Genomic DNA, 22904 nt, shown 5'->3' with positions numbered 1-22904 from the left:
GTAACTCTGGAGGAGCTGCAGAGATGCACAAGCCAGGATGGAAGAGCCAGTAGAACAACTATTAGTCATGTACTCCACAAACATGGCCTTTATACAGGACTGGGAAGGAGTGATTCAGAAGATGTCCCATTTTCAGTTTACCACATGTAGAGGACCCCAAAACAGGTGAAAGAAGGTCCTTTGGTGAAATGAGACCGAATTTCGAATATGTTGGGATGTGCCACTGATATCTACAGCTTGGAAATGGTAATGGAGATCATCTCGGGGATACCAAAGATGTTGGGTAAAGAAACTCATTAGGCGAGAACTATCAGCGTGGAAGCATCATGATTGTCTTCACACTGAAGGTGGTTTTCCACATTTGCACAGCCGTTAAGACCGTTATTCAATCTAAATCCTGTGTGAAGGGGGGGGGGGGGATAAATGTGCCGTTAGTTTTTAGTCTCTTTAATCTGATCTATTGACTTACCATCAAATTCAGGAAAGTAGTCCACTAAGTGTGAATAAGCAATCTTCTCCTCTAGAAGATCCTTCTTGTTGAGGAAGAGGATGACTGAAGAGTTTTGAAACCAGGGGTATGTGATTATTGTCCTGAACAGAGCCTTACTCTCCTCCATGCGGTTCTGACAAGGAAAGAAAAAGGAATCACAAAAAAGAGAGACCCAAACTGAGATCAATTCATATTTTTACAAGCAATAAAAACAACCACTTCATAATACCAATCAATACAACACTTAAAAGCATTTTACAGTTTAATCTACCTTCCAGGTTTAGATAATCTAACCAAAGCAATCAGTTTATTCTTCCTCACTTACCTCATTGTCGGACTCCACCAAGACCTGGTCGTACTCACTCAGAGCCACAAGAAACATAATGGAGGTGACATTCTCAAAGCAGTGAATCCACTTCCTCCGCTCTGACCTCTGACCCCCGACATCCACCATCCTGACGGTAAGATGACGAGGTGGGGGGACATGTTAGAGAAATTTGTTAGAATTTGAGCCTGGGTGGCTCCGTTCAAGTTTAATCGTTAGTGGGGTTTATTTAAAGATTGCAGGCTGACAGCGCTCAGTGTTAAATCAGAAGAAACAATTTTAGGCTGAACGTTTTTGTTGTTCAGATCAAGGTTTTGAATCCATCAAATGCATTCAGTGCTATGCAAGATACGCATACCCTGACATAACGAAAATAACAGATCAACTGAGTCTTTTGAAACAAGTTCTAACCTTGTAGATGAATTCTGTACAACAGAAAACATTTTACAATAGAGGTGATAAGAATTTCATTCCCCAGTAAATCAAGACTTAGAGCTTGGTAGAAAACCTTTTATTGCTACAATAAGTGCAGCGTTAAGCCGTTTCTTGTAGCTGATCTACAGTTTCGCACCAACCTCTGATGCTTTGGACCTCTCCTCTTTACAGAACCTTTCTCAATCCTTTAGGTTTCTCAGTCATCTCAAAGGTTCAGCTCCCTCCACAGATTTTCTGAAGGGTTGAGGTTTGGAGTTAAGCTAGGCTACTTCATGATCTTAAGGGTTCTTCTTTAGCCCCTCCTTGGCCATCTTGCCAGTATCTTTTGGACCTTGTCCAACTAGAAGACCTTAGTCGTCCGGCTGAAGGAAGAAGGTTCCTAATACAGGACTCCATCCTTGGCTCTTTAATGAAGTGGAGTCCTCCTCTACTGCTTACAGAAAAACAGACCCAAAGCATAATCATTCCACTTCCGTACTTATGTATAAGAACAGCATTCTTGGGGTCATACTCACTGTTCCTTTTCCTCCAAATATGAAGAGTCAAGCTAATGCTAAAGAGGCTGGTTTTTGCTCTCATCTGATCACAGCTTTCTTTAAATTATTTAGATGTTCACTGGCAGACATCTGACATGGCTGAACACCTGACTTCTGTACCAGGAGGCTGCGACATTTCAATCGATCACAGCATGACATATTGACAAGAGTATTCTTGGTAAGTGTGGTTCCATTCTTCTTCAGATCTTTAACAAGTGCCTCCTGCGATCAGTCTGACTAAAAGGAAGATCGTGCATGAAAACTGAGCCCAAGAGCAACTGACATTATATTTTATATTTCTACCACTCCTGAAAAATCACACCAACAGTTGTCGCCTTCTCACCAAACTTGTTGACGACTGCTCTAATAGCCCATTCCAGCCTTATGAAGATCTATTAACTTGTCCTTGACATCCTTTAACAGATCTTTGGTCTTGCACATGGTGGACAGGTTTAAAGGAAAGAAACTGAGTCTGTGGACAGGCGTTCTTCTACACATAATGAGCTTAGGTCTGGAGTATCTGTGATTAATTGACTGATCAGTAGGCACTATGTCAGATTTTCATTTTCTTTACAGTGAAGTACAAATGCAGCTGATGGATTCAACACCTTAAGCAAATTTGTCAAATTTGCTTTGTAAACAAACGTTCCCCTGATGTGTGTGTTAAAATGTGTGCAGATCTCCCTACTCTGTCTAGAAATAGAAAGTCTACTGCAAAAATTCCTTTTTTTTTTTTTTTACTGAGAAGACATGGCAAAAATGCCAATTACCAATCTGTGTTAATGGCCTGTTGGGGTTGTGTATTTACAGTGCTGTTTATCATCATAAAAATGATAAATATTGTAATAAAAAAATAGTCAACATGTGATAATTATAAACTTTTGCTTTTTGAACAACTTTTCAGTGCTGGTTCCATGAAAACACCAATGATTGCTGTGCTTGTGTTTCAAATTATAACTGAATACAATTACTGTGTTGTTCAGAGGTGAAATTGCAATAAAACTCAGGTAACTACACAGAAGTAGCCTCTCTCATAAAAGGCAGGGTAAAGGTTTTAAGTGGTATTTTAAACACAGCTAGTGTGGGACTACGACTCTAAAAAGGATCTAAAACTTTTAAGTACAATTCCAAGAAAAAGTATTTGCCCCCTTACAGAGTTCTTCTGAACTTTCATGCCTGCCAGTAATCAGGTCAACACGAAATTAATCTCTGCTGTCTAAAGAAGAAAATGTATTCAATCTATTAAATTAAGATTTAGTATGGATAGCACTTCTTCCTGTAATAAATGAAACCATTTTAAAATCATCTTTTGTATTTTCTGAGGTTATCTCTAATTGTAAAATTTGTTTGATGATTGTAAACATTTCAGTGACAAAAAAGTCAAAAAATAAATATGTAAGAGGCAAATACTTTTGCAGAGGACTGCATATTAACTCTCTTTGGTATTCTTAATTAGTTAAAAAGCCTTAAATTGTTAATCTTATTTTGGCTTCACTGGAGTTCCCTAAATGGGCAACATCTCTTTATATCCATATACAAGAAGTAAATCTCATATCTTCTATGAAATCTGTACAAGTATGCATGAGCTCTTGTGAAATTAGATCAAGGTGAATTAGTTTCTTTACAGTACATGATTATCAGCTTTCCCTACAATTGTCAAGTTTCAGGACATGCATGGAAATGAAAAGTGAGAGAATAAAAGATGCAAAATGACACAAAAGAGTAGCTGAAAAGTGGGACATAGGAAGGATGGAGGACAGACAGAGGACGGGAGAGTTAATAGTGTGGCGAGAGAAAGAGTGGGAGCCAGAGGTGTGTATAAAACGTTGATATTGGGAACATGCAGTAAGCAAGCAGCGGATCACTGACACACACACAAAACATATGTTCTTGGAAGTTTTGTTTGTTTTCCAATGTCTCTCCTAGACAATGTCACCAATTGCTTATGGGGGCTTCAGGTCCCAGTTTTATTAAAGCTTAATTTGTAACAAATGATCCAGTCAGATCCTTCCAGAAACATTCACCGTTAATGCAGACAAGGCCTGCATCTTAACAAATAAATGTTTCCCTTTGTGAATCCTTGCATCTCTTGATGCACAGGTGCATTGGCGCCCTCTGGTGGTGGCCCAGTCCACTGTGCTCCACAGAGACCCAGGGCCAATATAGGCCCTGCAGGACCTGCTGCCCAAAATAACATTCCTCCACAGCGGAGAGGACGACCTCGTTTCTAATGACGGCCGGGGAGGAAAGGAGGAGGGGAAAAAAACGAAAAGGAGGAGGCGACCCATTTAGAAAGACCGGGTGCCAGAATGTAGGACTTGGTGTTCATTTGCTTTTATGTTCTGTGTGTAATGTCTGATTCTTCTTGGTGGCAGCAGGTGAGGCTGAATTACCAAGGACTTCATTGTTATGATTGGATGGACGGATGTAGAAGAGCATGGAACAATAATGGGACATAGACAAAGCTTTTTTGTTAATGTAGATGGATAAATGATGTTTTTAAAGGCCCATGGAGAAAGAAAATTTGATTATATGATTAAAACGCTGAGGTTTGCAGGCACGGCAGGCCTCTTTCTACCTGAAAATGATGCTCTGCAAGTCGAAGGGGTACTCTATGATCCCTGTGGTGGGGATGCGGACCCTGAGTACATCCTGCTGAGTGGGAAGATAGTTGGGATCGGCAATACGATCCAGATCCGAAAGATAACTACGAGAAGGCCAATCAGGAAGTGGGGAGAAGAACAAAAACAAAACAAAAAAACAAAGGGGGAGGGAAAAAGACACAGATAGGAAAACAGTTACATAAAGCGTGACAAGCAATTATCGCAAACCGCTACAATTCCAGGAAAGCGCTGATCAATCCTGTAAAAGGAGCATCACAGACAAAAAGACCACATCACAGAAAAAAAGGGGTTAAGTCTGTGCCACTGCTTCACCAGCACTCTTTCCAGAAACCAATAATGCATTCAAAGCTTGTCATCGGCAGCTTTGTTTTAAAATGAAAACATATCTGGAGTCAAGTCACTGATGGGTTATGGCTCAGACAGTGAGGTGGTGTTAGTGACCGCTGCAGTGGCCTCAACAGCAGGAGCAGCAACATTTGGACCACATAAAGGATCGGGCATGTCCAACATCAAGGATGGCAGGATTCATATGTTTATTTTAACACGGCTAGGAAATGGGTCATTTTGATCTCAATTTAGGTTATTTTACACTTAAACTAACACATTTTCATAAAGAGTTCCTTGATATTCCTGCCCAATCAGTCTTAATCTGGTATTTTGTGGCTGCTCCCCACACGCTTCAGTGCAGTAGGTCTGGCCTCATGCCAACACGATTCTAAACACAAACCACTGGTCTTAAATCAGATTAATTGCATCAGTTTCCATTAAATCCATAAGACAACTTGGCTTATTCAAATGTATATTCTAGAGTCATTTTACAGATTTAGAAATTGTGTTGCAAAGTTCAAACAATAAAAATAGAAACAAGCCACTTGGAGAGATACACCGAGGAAACTAGTGACCGCAATCCGGTAATTTCATGTTTGATTAAACCTGACGGGATCCTGGCAGGTTGGAAACTCAAATCTGATCTTTATCCGATTAGTGAACAGTCCATAGTAAGCCATATCAGGTCCCACTGACACTTTTCAGTGTAGATGGGTTTACTAAGCAAAGAAGACTTAAAGTTGGCTATAAGATCCTCTGATCCTGTCTTCCTGCATTTGTTCTCATCTGACTGTAATACTGCTGCTACACCACAGCAGAGTAATACAAAGAACCTTCCTATTTAGGACTTAGGCCTTGATGCATCACAGCTGCCAGAAGGGGAAAAAGTAGATCTCTATATGAAATATATAAAAAATGACTATGAACAAATCAAGCCAGTCTTTCTGGTGTCACTGGAGACTGGAGTGAAAACAGTTATTGCACTTACTCCTCTTAAAGAGCAATGGGTGCTGCTGTGGGACCCTACTCTATTCCAGAGTGATCACATCTGGCCCAGTCTTTACTCAGCAGTCCTTCCCAGCTGCAGTCAGAGGAGATGTTCAAGCTCCATATCCAGAATGTGTGAAGCTGCTGGTTTGTTATTCTAGGCTACCACTAAAGGGTTAAAAATGAAACCAGACCCAAAAAAACCTAATAAAAAAATTTAAAATGACTCTAAAGTGTATTTTGGGTCACTTTTTCCAGTCCCAAGCCAGGATAAAAAGAGGACATTATGAAATGTAAAAAGATTTAAAAGAAAAAAAAGATTTAAGAATACACATAAATTGATAGAAAAAGAAAGTTAATTTGTAGTTTTTAACATATTCCTGGTGTTTTATTACTCCCTTGATCCCAATTATGACATTATTCATATCTCCCACAGTGCCCATTGCACGTGCGCACTGTCAATTATGCAATCTGGGAGATAACGACATTCAGTGATTTCTAAAGACATCCAAGGGCTACGTTCCTTTCAGAGGAGCTGGTAAACCTGGTGAGAATTTCATCAAACAGGAAGGCCGAACAGAGTACAGCCAAGTTGTTTTTAATTTGGAAATGTTGGCAGCCATTTGAGATAAACATCTAATTTATTAAAATATATACACACAGATTGCTTTTTTTGCAATGGTAGCTGTGCAAACCAAAAATACTAGATACTAAAGACAGTTTAATATGTCCACTGTAATCAGTTCGTCTGTTTTAGCACAATCTTGGTTTTAGAGTGACTTCTTTCCAATACAGAGTGATGTCACTTCTGCTTATAATATAAATAATTAATGATGTTCTCATTTCAGGAAGGACAGAAAAATATTTGCATCTGTTTTTCCCTACTAGTTAAATCACCTTATATTGCAGTTCACAAAAATTGTATTTGGCTAAAATCTAAATCAGTTTTGACCAACTTTGCAAAAACCAGGAGAAATGATTTTGGCCACAAAAGTCTGATCGATGCATCTCTACATACTTATATATAATGTTCTTGTTTTTAATGACAAGAGTAGAATAAATCTCCACTCTTTTAGCCACCTTGTCTCTATTCTGATACCCATCAGTGGTTTATGTCTTCAAGCCATGGTGATGCTGCAGTCCTGGTGCTTTTGGGGTACCTGAAGATGACGTTCTCCAGGTCAAAGGGGTACTCTATTATACCCGTGGTGGGAACACGGACCCTCAGCACATCCTGCTGGGTGGGAACATATCCCTCCGCAGTCACACGGTCTATATCACTAAGATAACTGGAGATATACATAAACAATGTGGATAATGCTGAAATGAACACAAATATGATGACTGACTCATATACGTTCTCACATAAAGAGAGAGAGAAAAAAAACCTTTAAAATGCAAACACACAGGAACCTGCCTTGAAGCTGGGAACCAGCTGCAATACAGCAAGGCCACAACCAGGGGGCACTACGAAGTGACTCAATTCCCACTAGTTGTGTACCCTGGGGTCATCTGCAGTGTGAGTTTTTACTGCAACACATGGTGAGTAGTAGACTTTAAAAATGTAAATGTATAATTAACTAATTGGTTAATAGTTCTCGTAAGGGATTTCAGTCAATGTGTAGATTTAGACAATGTTTGACTAAAAAGCCTTAAATCTCTGCTGACCCACCCAGAATGCATTATTTATGCATTATTATGCATTACAAAACTCACATGCACATACAACCTGTAAAACATCACATCTAAACACATCATTACTTTGATGGTCTTATTTCTCTCAAGACAGGTTTCTGCCCCACAACAGAAAACCAATGAAAATATTAGATTTGGTCAACTTGCCCCAAAAAAAAAAAAAAAAAAAAAAGGTGATTACTAAACACGGCGATTTCCATTTCATCAAACATCATCCATGATGTCAGGAAATTACTCAGAGGCGAGTTGTCAGCGACATAAATAATAATGCATTTAAAGATATGGTCCTTTATCTCACAAATTAGTAAAACAGCCACAGGAGGAGTTCTCTGTAACATAATTTCACACAAACTGCTGGAAATCTTTTGTAAACGCTGGGGATGTCCTGATTTCATCCCAAGTGTGTGGATTAAGGTATTTTTAGGAAGCTGACTGAATTCATCCAAATGTTGGCCACACCCTCTGAGTTTTGCGGCTGTAATTTTTGTGGCCAATTTTTTTTCCCTAATCACAACCTATTATGAGCCAATGCGTGTCAGCTGTTTGTGTAGGCGAGAGCCACACAGAAAGCAGCCGAAACACTTGCCGTTCAATTTTATGACATTCAAAGCAGAACTGCCGTGTTTAAACAGTGAGGGAACAACCTTTCTTGCACATTTTGTCCAGAAACGAGGAAATAGAACTGCACTGAAATATTTTACAAGCCACAGTACGAACAAGTTAAATCAAAACAAAAAAACCGCGATGGCCTAGCTCTTTAGCAAACTGCTCTGCACAATAGCTTTGTAAGCTGGAGCAAGACGCTTTGAGCTGTAGGTCTTGAATCATAATACACCTTTAGAAACTTGAGGTTGTCTTACGGAGACTCCTGTTGGCAAAAAAATGGTCCTGTCAAGAAAATCAGATACTGAAGCATCTTGAACAACACTGGTGAGTGAGTTAGGTTGGACACAATCACAATACTAATGTAGTATGTAATACTTGTAAAAATGTGTGCTGTAACCGCAAGAGAAACGCAGTATGTGACCAACGCATACTCTCAAATGACAGACTGGTATCTGAGACAAAAACTTCATCATCAGAACATCTCTGGTGCGCAAACAGGCTGCAAAAGAATATAGATGGTTATGAAAAGGTGGACATTTTGATCATTACGCTTCCGTGAACGTCCACACAGAAAGATGAGCAGACATACTATTTAGTGGAATCGGAGAGCTGGTACTCTCGGCGACGATCGTAGGCCTCCTGGATTCCCGGATCGGCCCACAGGCTTTTAATAGCTACGACATAGTGCTGATCAAACCCATTGATCTTCTCAATATCCACTTCCTTCACAAGCATGGCGTTGGCCTGGAAAGACACATGTGAGAGCAAGAGACGAGGAGTAAAAGATGTCATTAAGTCAACAGAGTAAATAAAAACAAGTCAAGCATAGCAGATATAATTACTTCCATACATTTGAAATCAAGTTTTGGGATAGAAATGTGACCATTTAATTTCCATAAAAAAAATAAAAAAATCCTATACTTTTCCAAACTCTAATTTATTGATTTTTTCCCATCAGTTTTTACACTTGAGAACAAGTATTCACTTAGCATCTGAACAAAGCTCGATCATTTAAATCCACTATGCTTGGAAAATCTGTGCTGGACTTACACCAATCTTTTAAAATCGCAGCTTATGATCAGTACCACCTTCATTTTACAAAATTCTAAAACATAGGTAGACCAATTGCTTTGTTTGCTATATAAACCAAACCCAGTACAAGGACTGGGGCCAAAAAGGAGTGGAGTGAAACGATTTGTCTTAAATACTGAAATAAGTTATGAAGTCTGGAAATGACACATTTCCCATGCGCCCAGTTTTTATTATCCATACTTACCCGCACGTGAAAAATAACAAAATCCGTTTTCACACTTTTCCCAACTGCGTAGGAAACTCTGTATAAAGCTTTCCTTGCTGTCTGCTTAGACCAAGCAGGAAAAATCTAACCACCCACCAGGTCTATGTCCTCCAAATATATTTTCGACAGACAGATTTTAGAAGCGCCAGACGTTGGTTCAAGGTAAGACCTAAACCACACGGTTTACATTGCATCTTTTAATGCATCTGCATTTAAAAGAAAATCATGCTGTTCGACACGTTTACCCAATCTCTGACCAGCACTGTGTATAATCTCCTAAATTATAAGAGATTATAAAAGAAAACATCTAAATGGTCCATTTTGTTGATAATAATCAAGAGGAATTAAGAGTTCCTTTAAAACAGGTCCATGCCTTTTTTTATTCTTATTTATAGAAAGCCAAAATCTATAAGTTAAGAGAAATGATTTTGATTTTTTTTTTCCAGTGCAAACAAAAGCTATTCTGGGAATTTATTGCACTACAAAAAAATAAATAAATAAAGGAAAAGGCTATTCTCGTTTCCTCAATATGCAGAACTGAAAGAGACCCAATTCAAGTAAATGGATTTGCAGGGAACATCTGGGTTTTCCACCTCAGCACCTACCCTGTTCTGTTCATATTTGTACGGGATCTTGAGGTTCTCAGTGGCACGGATCATAGACTGCATGGAGGTGAAGATGTTTTGGTAAACAAGCCGAATGAAGCCCCTCTTGTCTTCGTCTGAGTAGCCAGCTCCATGGATGATCCTCATCTGTTTGATGAAGGTGCTCTTACCACTTTCTCCCGTACCTGAACAGGGCGCAGAACACAGAAAGACAGAAGCAAAGTTACACAGGAGGAACAAACCGCTCAGAAATAAAAGCCGAGACCACAAACGAAATAATGTTAAACAATTCACTTTCATTCACAGAAGTACAAAGTTAAGAACTGTTAAATAAAAAACTATATTGTGCACAAATGATTGTATTCAAAAATGAGAGAAGATGAGATGCATTAAAGATGCTCAGTCATGGAATAGTAGAGTTCAGGAGAATCAAAAAGATGATTTCAAGAGATTTACCAATACCCTCCTTAAATGTCTAAATAGTTTCATCAGTTTGGTCTGTCACATTTCAAAAGGTTTTCAACCTGGGTGACACATAAAAACAAAGATAAAATGCATCCCATTAAAGATGGCTTTATTAGGTGTGAAAAAGTTACAGTCAAACAGAATGTTCTAATTGTCCTCTTTGGTTGCTTCTTCCAACCTCATTTCTGCCTATGAAGATAAAAAACAGCATTTCTGCTAGTTTACATGCAGTGACTACTTTTTTTTTACATATATTACAATAAAGTTTAAAAAAAGTTGGTTTCACTTCAGCTAGCACATATTGATCATGTTTGTAGTCCTTCTGTCAATACCCCGAGTCAGGATTCCCCACCAATTCACCACTCAGCCAGGGACAAAATAAGGAGGGTTGGTTTGATTTGGATCAAATTTGGAACATGTTAGGACCACTGGTTAACATCTGTACACCCAACCCACCAATCCATTGGATGATACAACCCCCTCGGGCTCATGCAAACCCACAACACGACCCTACAGCAGTATCGGTACTCAGCAAATATGTTTTTTCCTGCTGCAGTACCTTTTTCTTGTTTTGGTCAGAAATTTAAAGTGGCCATGGCTTGTGTAGAAAAGTCATAGTTTCGTCAACTTTCCTTCTGTCACCTCGGCCTAGTAGGTCAGCACTCGAGTTTCTCATGAAGTATGAAATGTCCTGCACAGAAGGACATTCTTCTTCTTGTTCTTCCTCAAGCAAATAATATAATCTAGATTCTAGAGCAATCTACCGACCTTATACAGACCCATGCAATAAAAAAAGAATATTTTATTTCAGTAACTCCATTCAGTAAAACAGAGATTAATTACAGACTGTTTTCAAGCCTTTATTTCTGTTACGATTTTACAGCTAATGACATTTAAGATTCAAATATTACATCAGACCAATAAAAAACCTTTCAATACAGAGATATGGGCATGAAAGTGTGTTTAATGCCTGCTTAAAGGTTGTTTTAATCTGACAAAATGAGCATATTCTAATTTACTGAATATGACTGTTTATAAAATCCTTTACATACCCCTCACTGTTCTGGACCAAATGATATCTAAATCCAAACCAATCCTTTATGTTGTTCAAGTTTTTCTGTTTTAAGTTCAATCGCACTAAATCCCTTCAGATTGTATTTTTCTTTGTTTTACAATTTTCTGTAAGTGAGTAAAGGTTTCAAGTGACATTACTTGAACGTTTAGGTTTTGCAAACCCTTCGGGATCATAAGAACCAGTAAAGACCCGTGAAATCATCATGTGAACTCATATTCATATACACTTAAAAAGAACGTTGATTAATCTGTTTTTGTGCAGGTAAAAAAAAAAAAGAAATGTAGAATGGGGGCAGTTTCTGTTTGATTGGCGAAGTTCTGTTTTTAAAGCCAGTGCAGCGAACTTCACGCTTCAGAAAAAAATTGCTTCACTGATGAACCCATCTGGTGTAAACAAGACCAAAAAAAAAAGTTTTTTAAAAATATTTTATTTAACAAATTGCCTGTTGAGCATTATTTACACCCTCCTCAATAATCGATTGAAAAACAAATTATCAGCATTACAGCAGTGCAGTCCTTCTTAAAAATGCTGACCAACTTTTGGCATGTTTCCATTGATATTTTGGTTATTTATGACCAAGTCCAAGTGTTTGAGGTTGGACGGCCTCTATGTAATCACCCTAATCTTTAACTCTCAACACAGATTCTCTATCAGATTCAAAGACAGGCCTCTGGCTGCGCCACTCCAAAAGGTGATTACTTAAACCCAACCTTCCCAGAGGTATGAATGATTTTGGTCTGAGCTATACAAGCGTCAGCTTCTCACAGAAGCTTACATGGGAAAAAAACAAAAATACTTGCACTGTGGTTGTGATGCAGTTGCAGTATTCCTTATGATCTCAGACGTTGTAGAGGTGCAAGGTCCTACAATGTTTTAATGAGTTACAGTTTCACAGCCACTAAAATTGTCCGCCAGACCATATCTATAGTTCAAAATCCTTTCGGTGAGATGCCAGAAACAGTGCTAGAGTTCTCCAGTCATTCCCCTGGGTTTCAAGAAAGAAAGATTCAACTGTAAATGTTTCACGCTGCGAGACACTCATACAGTCACAGGGCGGAAAATAACAAAATTGGGCAGTGGCAGCATCATGCTGTGGGGATACCACCCCCTCTCATATTATGGTAACAACCTTTTAAACAACAGTTGGGAAGCTATGAGAGAAAGTAGGAGCTGTAATAATCAATGTTATTATAGCAGCAACAAAAATAATTGCTGCTATACTGTTTTAAATAAAAGCTATTTATTTGTAAATACTGTGATATCTTCAAACTTTGGTATCAAACCATGAAAATTGTATCTAGTAGTTTCAAAAGGATGCTCAGTGAAAGGCACAGGTGACTACGCATAAGTGGCAACAAATAGAAACGTCTTTATTTAGACATAATGTTCAACCCAGTCAGATTTATTGTCGTGAAATTCCTTGTGGTAAATACCCAGCTGATTAAACTGGTTATGATGACAAATATGTCAAAGGTCCCTGGCCTGATGTCAAGAAGTAGTCCTACAGTTTAGTAAATGACCAAATCAAAAAATACTTCCAGGAAGAAGATAGGAGTGGAAAATGTGAGCTAACTAAATTAAGATAATTAAGAAAGCTAAGCCCATTTCCTGGCTCCTACACTGAGCTACCTCTGCCTAAAAAGATGACAGTGAAGGTGATCTCTCCCAAAGCCGTCCTTATTCCATATCTTGTTGTTAAACAAACAAGTGGCTGGTTTGTGGAAAACTGGTTTAAGCTGTTCTAGATCCACCATTATTTAACAGTCCCCATCCTTTACATTTTGCCTGGAAACACCACCCTGAGGCTATTTAAATAATACAAATGAAAAAAAGTCAAGCTGATGGCATTTCAGTATCTGCAAAATGAGAGAAGACAAGGTTGGGGAAAAAAAACACATACACACTCATCTCACCACCACCTACATTCAAGGTTTTTGAAGAGCAGCCATATTTCGGTTACTATAGCAACCCCTCCTCTGTCTTCCTCGCTTTTTCGTTCCTGTTTTTTTTTTTTTTTGTGATTCTTTTTTTAAACCCCTCCCATCCGCCCATACTCTCTCCTCTCTTTCGTCGCAGACAGCAAATATAACCGAGAGCCCCTCAGGCTCGCTCTGTGGTCTTCATCTTTTGGTGCACCACAGAAAGGAAGGGCCTGAACTCCAATGAGGAGCTAAGAGGAGGTGGTGGGGGCTGCTCCGAGGTCAGCAGCATGTTAGCAGAGATGGTGGTATCCATGTTCATACAAGAAGAAATACTTTTTATCCCCTCCAATACGAAGTTGGGCCTTCGAGTCCATCTGTGTACAGCAAGTGACCCCTCCTCCTCCTCCTAGAATCAATGCACTGCAGTAAAGGCTACACACTGACGTTTATTAGTACACAGAGCAATACAAGCAGCTTGTAATACAAAAAAACCACAAAAAAAAGTCAAACAGAGTGTGGCATTGGCTGCGTCCTGCTTCTGCAGATGAGCAACAAGATCACTCCTCAGCTTAATGTCTGATTTATTTCTCGTGACCCCGTCACAAGATCTCCCTCAGCCGCGCTCTCGCTACCATCATGTCCCCCTCTGACCAGACAACACACTACGTGCCTCTGTCTTCCCAGTTTCCTCCCAACACTGCACCAGCCACAACCACTTCCATACCCTTACCAACTCTCTACCCTTACAAATCCCCCCCTCCGTGCTCCATTTCATTTCAACCCCTTCTAACCTCCCCAAGGCAAGAAATATGCCTCTCCATTCTCATCCCTCTGTGTCAAGAATTTTGGATATTCATAACTAGAATCAATCCATTCTTTTTTGGTAATGACCCAGAAAAAAGAGGTCACCTTTTAATAGCTCCAACACTACTTTGGCTTGATAACGCCTTCTGTTCCGAGCAGCCAGGAGTGTGAGGGAAGAGAGAAAAAGAGAGCTGAGATTATGTCCCAATGCAACAGTGCAAGGTACACTGCACAGCCCACACACCAACACCAGTCTTTTGTGGATCTAGAGCGTTTCCTGGATCAGGTAGAAGCCGACAAAAATTAAAGTTTCTATTAATATTCACTAGAAATGCCCAAATTACGAGGAAATAGTCAAACAAAAGCCGTACTACAGTAGTCCATCATGTAGCAGGTTTAAACACCTCACCTGGACATTACCACGAGGCTAGCTTTTGTAAGTCTTTACATAACTACTGATGTCAGCTTTGGATAATACCTGGTAGAACTCTCACAGTGGTGTTAGGTACAGCAGTTTTATTTGTGCCTGAGTTGATGACTGTATGTGTGAAGGGGTTAACCCACTAAATCTTTCCATTATACCATCCCTAAGGTACAAAGTCCTTTTAATGAGAAGAGACAAGTTGTCGGCATGACTGGAGTTTTCTCTGGCTGTATCGACTAAAGCTACGGTGTACAAACTGCGGCCAGGGGGCTATTTGTGGCACCCGGGATGATTTTGTGCGGCCCTATACCACAATTCGAGAATGACATGAATTTGGTTTAGCAAATCAGAGGGTTGATTCAGATAAATGTAGGTGATAAATGTAAGTTGCAATACAAAGTACTTCTTGTTTTTTATCTAGATTTTTTATCTATACATCACAGAAAAGCAGACTTTGATACAACCATTTATCAAACCTGAATAAGTATCAAAGATAAACTCGAAAAACCTGCAAGACATTTTTTTATGTTTCTGATCCAAGAATACTTTGCTTGTTTTATAAAAAATATTGTTTTTGTTTATTGTTAAGCTGATAATTTTATTTATTTATTTTGTTTTTTTTATTTAATATATATTAAAAAAAATTTAAAAATTCCAAATTGCCCCCCTCTAAATTGTGGGATTTAATTGGGTGGTGCTTCTTTAGTTTTCACACCAAGACGGTCCATGTTTTCTGTGACTGGAACAAAAAATCAAATTAGTTTCCTTTTTTCTAAGTCAATGGAAAATTGGGGCAGTCTTCTTTTAGCCAGCTCATTGGCAGTGCACAGCAACATGTGGGGGACGGGCAGCATGGCACTACTATATGGTTCAAACAGAGAGAGGAAAATGCTTTCACACAGGCATCTTGTGAAAAAGGAGTAAACTAGGAATGTTGAAAAAGAAAATTTTTGTGGTTTTGTCAATGGAACTTTTGAAAACCTTGGTAGACCTTGTTACTTGTAACCCGCCTGCGTCCACTTTGTTCGTATGCTGACCAGCGCTCTATCGCGGTTTCTTTTTTCCATAGAACAGAAATTTTTTTCCATAGAACAGCCAACCCAATAAGAATGCTTTACCTTGAGACTAAAAAACTCAAGAACCACTCCTTTTTACATTTAAATAAACATCTCAAACATTAGTAAGGATATGCTGATTATTGGCTTTAATGCTTATCATGAAATTGTTTCGAAGGTCAATGACCGTTTTAAAAATCAGATTATCATTACAACCATATTTGATCACTGCCCAAATAAAAACTCTGGGTTAGCTTTAACTGTGTAGCAGAAGGCGCTAAGTGTATGGCAAGTCAACATAAACCCATGTATTTAAAAAAAAAAAAGGTCAGAATAGCCAAATCATTTCTGTTTCCATTGGTAGAACAATAGGAGAGGATGTTTTTCAAATGTAGAATCAGATTTTAAACTGTATGACATGAGTCAAATCGCGACTCTCTAAATATCTTAGCTGATTTCTTTTGATGTTTCTATGATATGAAACAAGGAAGTAGTGTGTTTGAGGTGTTACCTTAAAAAGGTTACATAGGTCAGGGTTCCAGCAAATTTTACATTTCAAAATAATAGACTCAACTGAAGTCAGAGTTCTAGATTTTTTTCTTGACAGTTTAGTATCGAACCTTCAAGTTCCTTAATGCTAATTGAGTTTTATAATGTTTAGATTCAACAAATTATGAACTAAAACAATGTCGAAATTGGGTTGTGTAATGACTGTAGTATTGGCCTTTTTTTTTTTTTTTTTACATCTGAACTAAGATAAATCTGCACCATTTCATCTACATCTATAACTGTCGGACTTATAAAAGGACTCTAAAATAATACTTCTTTTCCATTCATGGTTCAAGTACCACACGGCTGCACTCTGCTCTGTCTGTTTTTTTCCCCTGGCACTGCGACGTGCGGTAAAATCCGTGGCTCGTCATTCTCTCCGCCACCTTGGCGAACACCTTGTCATGCCGCCGACCACGCTCATGGCCAATCGGTGAAAAGCTGCCTCTTCATGTCACATTTCAGCCCTGCTCAGTCCCAATGGGACCTGCTGATAAAAGGGTACCAAGAAAGCCACAACCAGACCAAAAAAGTCCATAATGGAAATGGTCGCACAGGGGGCTGAGTAGAGTGGAGCTGGCCAAAGTAGAGCCCATGAAAAAGAGGCATAAGGAGGTCCTCATTTAGTCTATAGTACATTTATTGTGCTATACTTTTACTATAATTGAGATGAATTTGAACACAATCTTAATACAGTACTCTCATGTGGTTACATCCCCAACAGTCTCAGCAAAAGGACAGCGCTCCGCACAGATTTCACTTTGATGAGAAATATCGCGGTGAGTTAATATCACGCCATCACATTACACCCTACAATTCTTTCTCTCTGGTCTAAATGCAGCTTTTCTTGCTTGAAACCTGGTGCCTGTCTGCAATACCTGCCAAATCTCTCTATGCACAAGAGATTATCTTTATCATGGGAAACCCGCATGCAAAAACATACATAAATATAACACTCCACATTCAGTAGTGGTGGCTTATCTCACTTTATGAACTGTCCACCAGGGCGGCACATGACAATTCAATCGCAGTGTGGGGAATGGATTTGCATCAACATGGCAGAGGTTAAAGTACTAACAAAACTCAAAACTGGGCTTGAGCACGTGTTGGCATTTCTGTCAGCTCTCTGGAAAATTACCATGTGAGTCAGAGGACAGAGAAGGCCAATCAAAATGTAGAATAGGTCCCAATCTTTTACTGAAACCATTGAGGAAAAGGGGCCTCTTTAGGGCACACAAAGAAAGGAGATTGAGCCAAGACACCCTGAAGCCACACAGGACACCACCCACCTAGCCAATTGTACCACACATGGACTCCGAGGTCAACCTTAAGACATGGATATTATCTCCAATGCAATGGCCCACTTCTTCTCCGTCATGACGTAGGCCATCCATACTGTACACGGCTTCCAAAAAACCAACTTGTTCACATAACGATGCAGAAGAACTATTGCTGGTTGCCATCAAAGTCTGTGTCGGAAGTGTAAATCAAAGATACATGCTGTAGCTTGCGCCACACACACACACACACACAACTACATGTACTTACAAACTTACACATTTACACATTTGGACTGAATCACCTCAGGCCCGTCTTGTCTGTTGAGTGAGTGTCATTCTGGTTAAGTGGGAGAAGGTGAGCTAAAGAAGGGATGACAAAAAAAAAAATACTATAGAGAAGATTCAGCGGACACAGCGGTGTGTTTGCTTGCATAACACACCCTGTGGTCGGCGCCTCCTTAGGACCAGCTATGCTCAAATCATTAAAAGCAGAAAAACAAGAGATGGCAAAAGTTGCATTTAGAGAACACGAGTCCGTATGGCACCTGGTTGGAGAAAACATGCCTGACTGGGGTACAGTGGCAGTATACGGCACAGACCCTATTCAGCCTCATATCTCCACAGGATAAGCAACGACCCCTTTAAGGGGCTATATGCAGGTGTGTTTACCTCATGTGAAAAACTGTGCAAGGGACAAATCTGCATGTGCAAACTTGACTTAAAAACGGCGGGGAGCGATGAATTTTACAAGAAGCCACTTTGTGATTTCACTGACTGAGATAGATGTGAAATTCAACTCCAGCCTCAGAATGCCAGATATGATCCTCTCAGTGTTATTCAGGTGTTTTTTAAGACACAACGGGATTTTATGTGTAGTGTTACTCAAAAAAATCCCCAGTCCTAACGGTTTTGAATCCCCTACAAAAAATAAAATAAATTGTTAAATACCATAATAAAAATAGAGATAATGCACATCACGTTGGAAAGGTTTTTCAGGATGTGCTGCTTTTCTCAAGGTCAGAACCAACTAGTCTTGAATTGGTCCATCTACCATATATGAATTAATACAGCCATTTAAAAATGGTCAGGACTGAAGATTAGTGAAAGAGCAAAAGATTAAGTTAAGGCTGCCAAATGTTTCCAGAAAAACTTGGAAACACATTCAAAGAGCAAAGGGGAAATTTCAATTTCCAACTATACAAGAACAAATGGTCTAAATTCAGAAGCAAAACCTAAGGAAATTAACAAAATGTCATCAACATGTGCATTCAGATGTTAAATTATCCACACCACCAAGCTTTAGATTTAAAAGATATTTTTGTTTAATATTATTTTTGAATACTAATTTTGGAAATGCCTGTACATACATTTTCAGAGAGAAATAGCCAAACTCTAAACATTGCATTTGCCCCTTAGGCACAAAAGTATTAGATTACTTCTAATAATACTACATTCAGTTCAAGATTTTACTATTAAACACTTACATGATCTTTATCACTAACACTTAATATACACACATTTATCCCAATTATTTCACTATAGCAGAGCACTAGATTTGACCATGTAAAGAGCTCAGCAATACAGATCCACTGGCATTAACAGCTCTGTGTACACACACACACACACACACACACACACACACACACACACACACACACACACGCTCTGAGCAGAAGAGATAGAACATCCCCCCTTTGCCATATATGATCAAAATAAGACTGCTTGGCAAGAGTAGTGAGTTCAGCAAAAAAGATCCACCCACAATCTGATCCTCTTCCTGGTTCAATCAGACTGTTCCTCTAAAGGATGTTTTAACACACAAAACAAGGAGGATCGTATAGAACACTAGAGACAATGAAAAATTTGCCATCAAGCATCCATTGTTTAAATGTAACGTTGTAGTGTTGCAGGTTAAAAATACATAGATGAGAAGTTAATGCCATCTCAATAACAAAGCTTTACTAGAAGCTTAGGTCTTACCTATGATAACTGTTAGAAAACCTCAGAGTTGTTTGCCCAAGCATCTCACCTTACTGACAGCCCCAGCAGTTCAGTTACCTAAGGCAGCGAAGGCCACAGCTTCTGGCTCGCTGTGTTTTGACCAAGTAGAGGCAAATTACTGCTCTGTGAAGCAGGATTTTGTCAGTATGGCCCGATATGGCACTCCGTGACAAGCAGCCAGACTGTGGGCAATGCTTCACCCAAGACAGAGCTGATATCTCTGTATAAGAGGTTGCAAAGATATCATCAGCTTAAAATTTTTGCCAGCGCTGATAAAATATGTACTTTTGACATAAGTCTGGTGTAGGAATTGAACTCTTGTTCCCAGGAAAGTCATGTCAGGAAACTGAGAACCTGAGATAAAAAGAGAATGCACAACTTAATTTTCCAAGTAATTTTTATGAAAAAAAAAAAAAAAAGACTGAAATGGATCAATCTTTTTTGTTGTTTATATTGATTACATAAAGTGGTAGCAAACTCCACTTTTCCCATTTCTTAGGCCTTTAACTAGACAGAAAAATCAGTTTGTTACTGGAAATGGCCAATTTTCACCTCGACTATCCGCACCAGTAGCTAGCCTGTTGGAAACTCAAAAATCTAATCTGTTTTCTTTTTCTGATCAGTGAATGCACCATAACAAAGAGCTAGGAGGCCGTGGTAGTAGCTCTTTAGTGTGGAAATATTTACTGTGGGAGGACGAAAACAACTTTAGGTGTCTAAAATTCAGGTCAAGGCTCTCAGTTGCTAATGCTAACCTCGCTAACATATCCTGACAAAAGAAGCTAAACGAATCTTACAGCAAACTCCACATTCATTTCGTCTTTGTTTTAGAAATGGGGACAGAAGTCACATTTAAGTTTCAGAAAAATCTGAACTAAGAAAGACTTGATTTGGACTAAAGTCTTAAAAACAATTTTAAATCTTGAAGTATTTTGTCTCAAACAGAAATTTGATCTAAAAAGGTGTTCATTTCTTAACTGTTTCTTTTAAACATAAGTGCATATTTATAGTGTTTTTGCATGCTGAAATGTATTGGTAAAATATTAACAAATAATGTTTGTGTGTTAAATGCATTTGATGAGAAAAGGCCTATTTCAGTCAGACTAGACTTGCCGCTCAGGGATTTGAAAAGAGTGACTTCTCTGCTGCGTTTCAAAATAGTAAAACATTGTTTAAAAAAAAACCTGCAAATATTAGAAATTGGCCACAAATCTCTGATTGGTGCATTTCAAATTGGATCAAAATCTAAACTACTTCTACAAGTGAAGCCTAAATTTCACATTTATACTAAGGAGAGATTCTTTAAAACATGGATTTATGAAACCTTTATTTTAGTTTTGAAAATGCAAAAATCCAGTATTTCCAATGTTGCCCAGTTATTGCTAAAATCTTGCCTTATTCTTGTAAACCTAGTAACCACTTATGATGTGGATGTTTTGTAAGAGGCCTGTTTACAGTTTAATAAGTTTAATAAAAGTCAATTCATTCAATTCAATTCAATTCAAAGATACTTTATTGATCCCCGAGGGGAAATTAGAATTCCAGTACAACCCATCCAAACATACATCATGACACAAGACAAGGGGGGGAACGGGTCACCGAGGCTTTGCTGCCCACTCACAGGCGCTGCCCTTAACAATTGTTAAGCCTCCAATGTGATGTCCAATACAGAACTCCTCCCTTCTTGATGTACAATCAAGTCAACAGGGCTTACCAGGAACTGAGTTACTTACTTCTACCGTTTTGTAGTGGTATAAACATTTTCAGCAAACATTTCCTTTTTTTTTTTAAATCAATATCCATTTTTGCTTTACCCATTCTTTAATAAATAAAATTTTGGTTCAAATGCTACTGCAGTCATCTGTAACACATTAGGTACAAACTGTGCATACTTAACTAGATTAGGTTGTCAGGAACATTCTTGCCAGATCAGCTGAAATGAACAACAAACTGTATCTCCTCTACGTGCGCTGAATTTGCTGAGTGTGTAAAGCCAGAAAACCTCAACATTTACCCAAGGAGAGACTGTTATCAATGTTCAACCCCAGAACAGCTGAACACACCTGATGACGACCTGGTGGCTCAGTAAGGCAAGTCCAAAGTGGAGGGTCACTGGTCTCATTTCCTTTGGGCAAGAGACACCTAATCTCATATCGATCAAATGGTCAGGGCTCGTCTTAAATAGTGGGTGCTGACAACAGTGTAGATTAACAGGGGGGGGGGGGGGGGGGGGGGGAATAATAGACATCTTAAAGTCTCAGCAGCAGATGTGTTTAAGCAAGCCTATTAAAGCCTGGACTAATCCTGCCTTACACATCCTTATCCAGGCATTCACCAACAGACTTAAGTCACACTGAACGGTCCACTTATGCCAGGACTAATTGCAGCTCTTGCTTGCTTTCTGCCTTTCACCCTGACACTTTCATAAATGTCTTCTAATGCCAGTCATCAGAACCAGGGGTTCATTCGGAGACACGGGCAGAGACTAAAGCAGAATACCACAGAATGAGAAATCCATACAGAACATTGCTGTAGGCAGGGGGCAATTAACAGTATAAAGGCATCATTTCAGGTAAGATAGAGGGACTTGCATGTTTATATGCTAGAGTGTTGGCCCAGAAGTTGTTCACAAAAAGCATCATTGGAATAAGTTGCATTTAGGGATTTTAAAACATTACCGCTAAAATTCTCTATCATATTGTTCCCGGAGTTTAAAGCCAATAATGAGATTCTACAGAAATTGCTGGTGTGACCAGAACTTTCTGAGGTTGCACAGAATAAGGTGTAAAATAGGGCACCCCCTCCCCACCTGTTGCTGTGCACTGCTGGTTAGCTGGCCGAAAGAAGGCTCTTGCACATATCCCTTCCTTACGAGGCAAATTTGGCTTCTTTAGGTTTGTTCGTCCAGAAAAAATACAGGTTATAAAAGTTTCATAAATCTCAAACTGTGTTTTAAAGAATCTCCATTTAGAATTATCCAGTTTACGTTTGACCAGGCTAAGCATTTTTAGCATTTTGGGAAATTAGCTATAAGCGACAATAAGCAGCTAGCCAGTGAAGCCATTTGCTTGGTGCTTTGAAAAGTAAATTAAGCAAAACTGCCGCTTGTATGTCAACATTTATTTCTTTCTAACAAGTACTAGTGCAAGTGTAAGAAAGTGTTGTCAGCCGGTCCAAAGACAGCGCTTTACCGTCCAACAGCAGGGAGAAAATTAAAGAACTACTTCCTATTGTATGCCAAAATAAAAGTCTGAAACAAAGAGACAAGGTGTCAAACTTGAAGCCTTTATATCCAGGACCTATTGTAACTGCTTGCATTAATTTAGCCAAACAAATTCACACAATGACAGAAATTGGATATCGCTTAGCAAGACAGGCTTCCTTTTGATAAATATTGCGTTT

The 22904-nt window shown here is 39.0% G+C and overlaps 1 protein-coding gene across 2 annotated transcripts in view; it reads right to left on the bottom strand.

Annotated features, from left to right (window-relative positions):
- The window catches only part of gna11b (guanine nucleotide binding protein (G protein), alpha 11b (Gq class)), a 36762-nt gene that overhangs the window by 5817 nt on the left and 8041 nt on the right, over nucleotides 1–22904 (bottom strand). Inside the window, exons 2-6 of one of the 2 annotated variants that reach the window (XM_047345312.1) lie at nucleotides 9928–10112; nucleotides 8615–8769; nucleotides 6885–7013; nucleotides 816–945; nucleotides 470–623 (exon numbers count right to left, since the gene is read on the bottom strand). In XM_047345312.1, the coding sequence (XP_047201268.1) occupies nucleotides 470–623; nucleotides 816–945; nucleotides 6885–7013; nucleotides 8615–8769; nucleotides 9928–10112 (753 nt within the window). Of the gene's footprint in view, nucleotides 1–469; nucleotides 624–815; nucleotides 946–4364; nucleotides 4494–6884; nucleotides 7014–8614; nucleotides 8770–9927; nucleotides 10113–22904 lie in introns of both variants that reach the window. The other variant, XM_047345311.1, reaches the window with a different exon arrangement.

Source organism: Girardinichthys multiradiatus, chromosome 19 (genome assembly GCF_021462225.1).
Source record: "Girardinichthys multiradiatus isolate DD_20200921_A chromosome 19, DD_fGirMul_XY1, whole genome shotgun sequence".
Taxonomy (NCBI): domain Eukaryota; kingdom Metazoa; phylum Chordata; class Actinopteri; order Cyprinodontiformes; family Goodeidae; genus Girardinichthys; species Girardinichthys multiradiatus.
The sequence above is the reverse complement of the archived record's forward strand: the minus strand, read 5'-3'. Positions and strand labels throughout refer to the sequence as shown.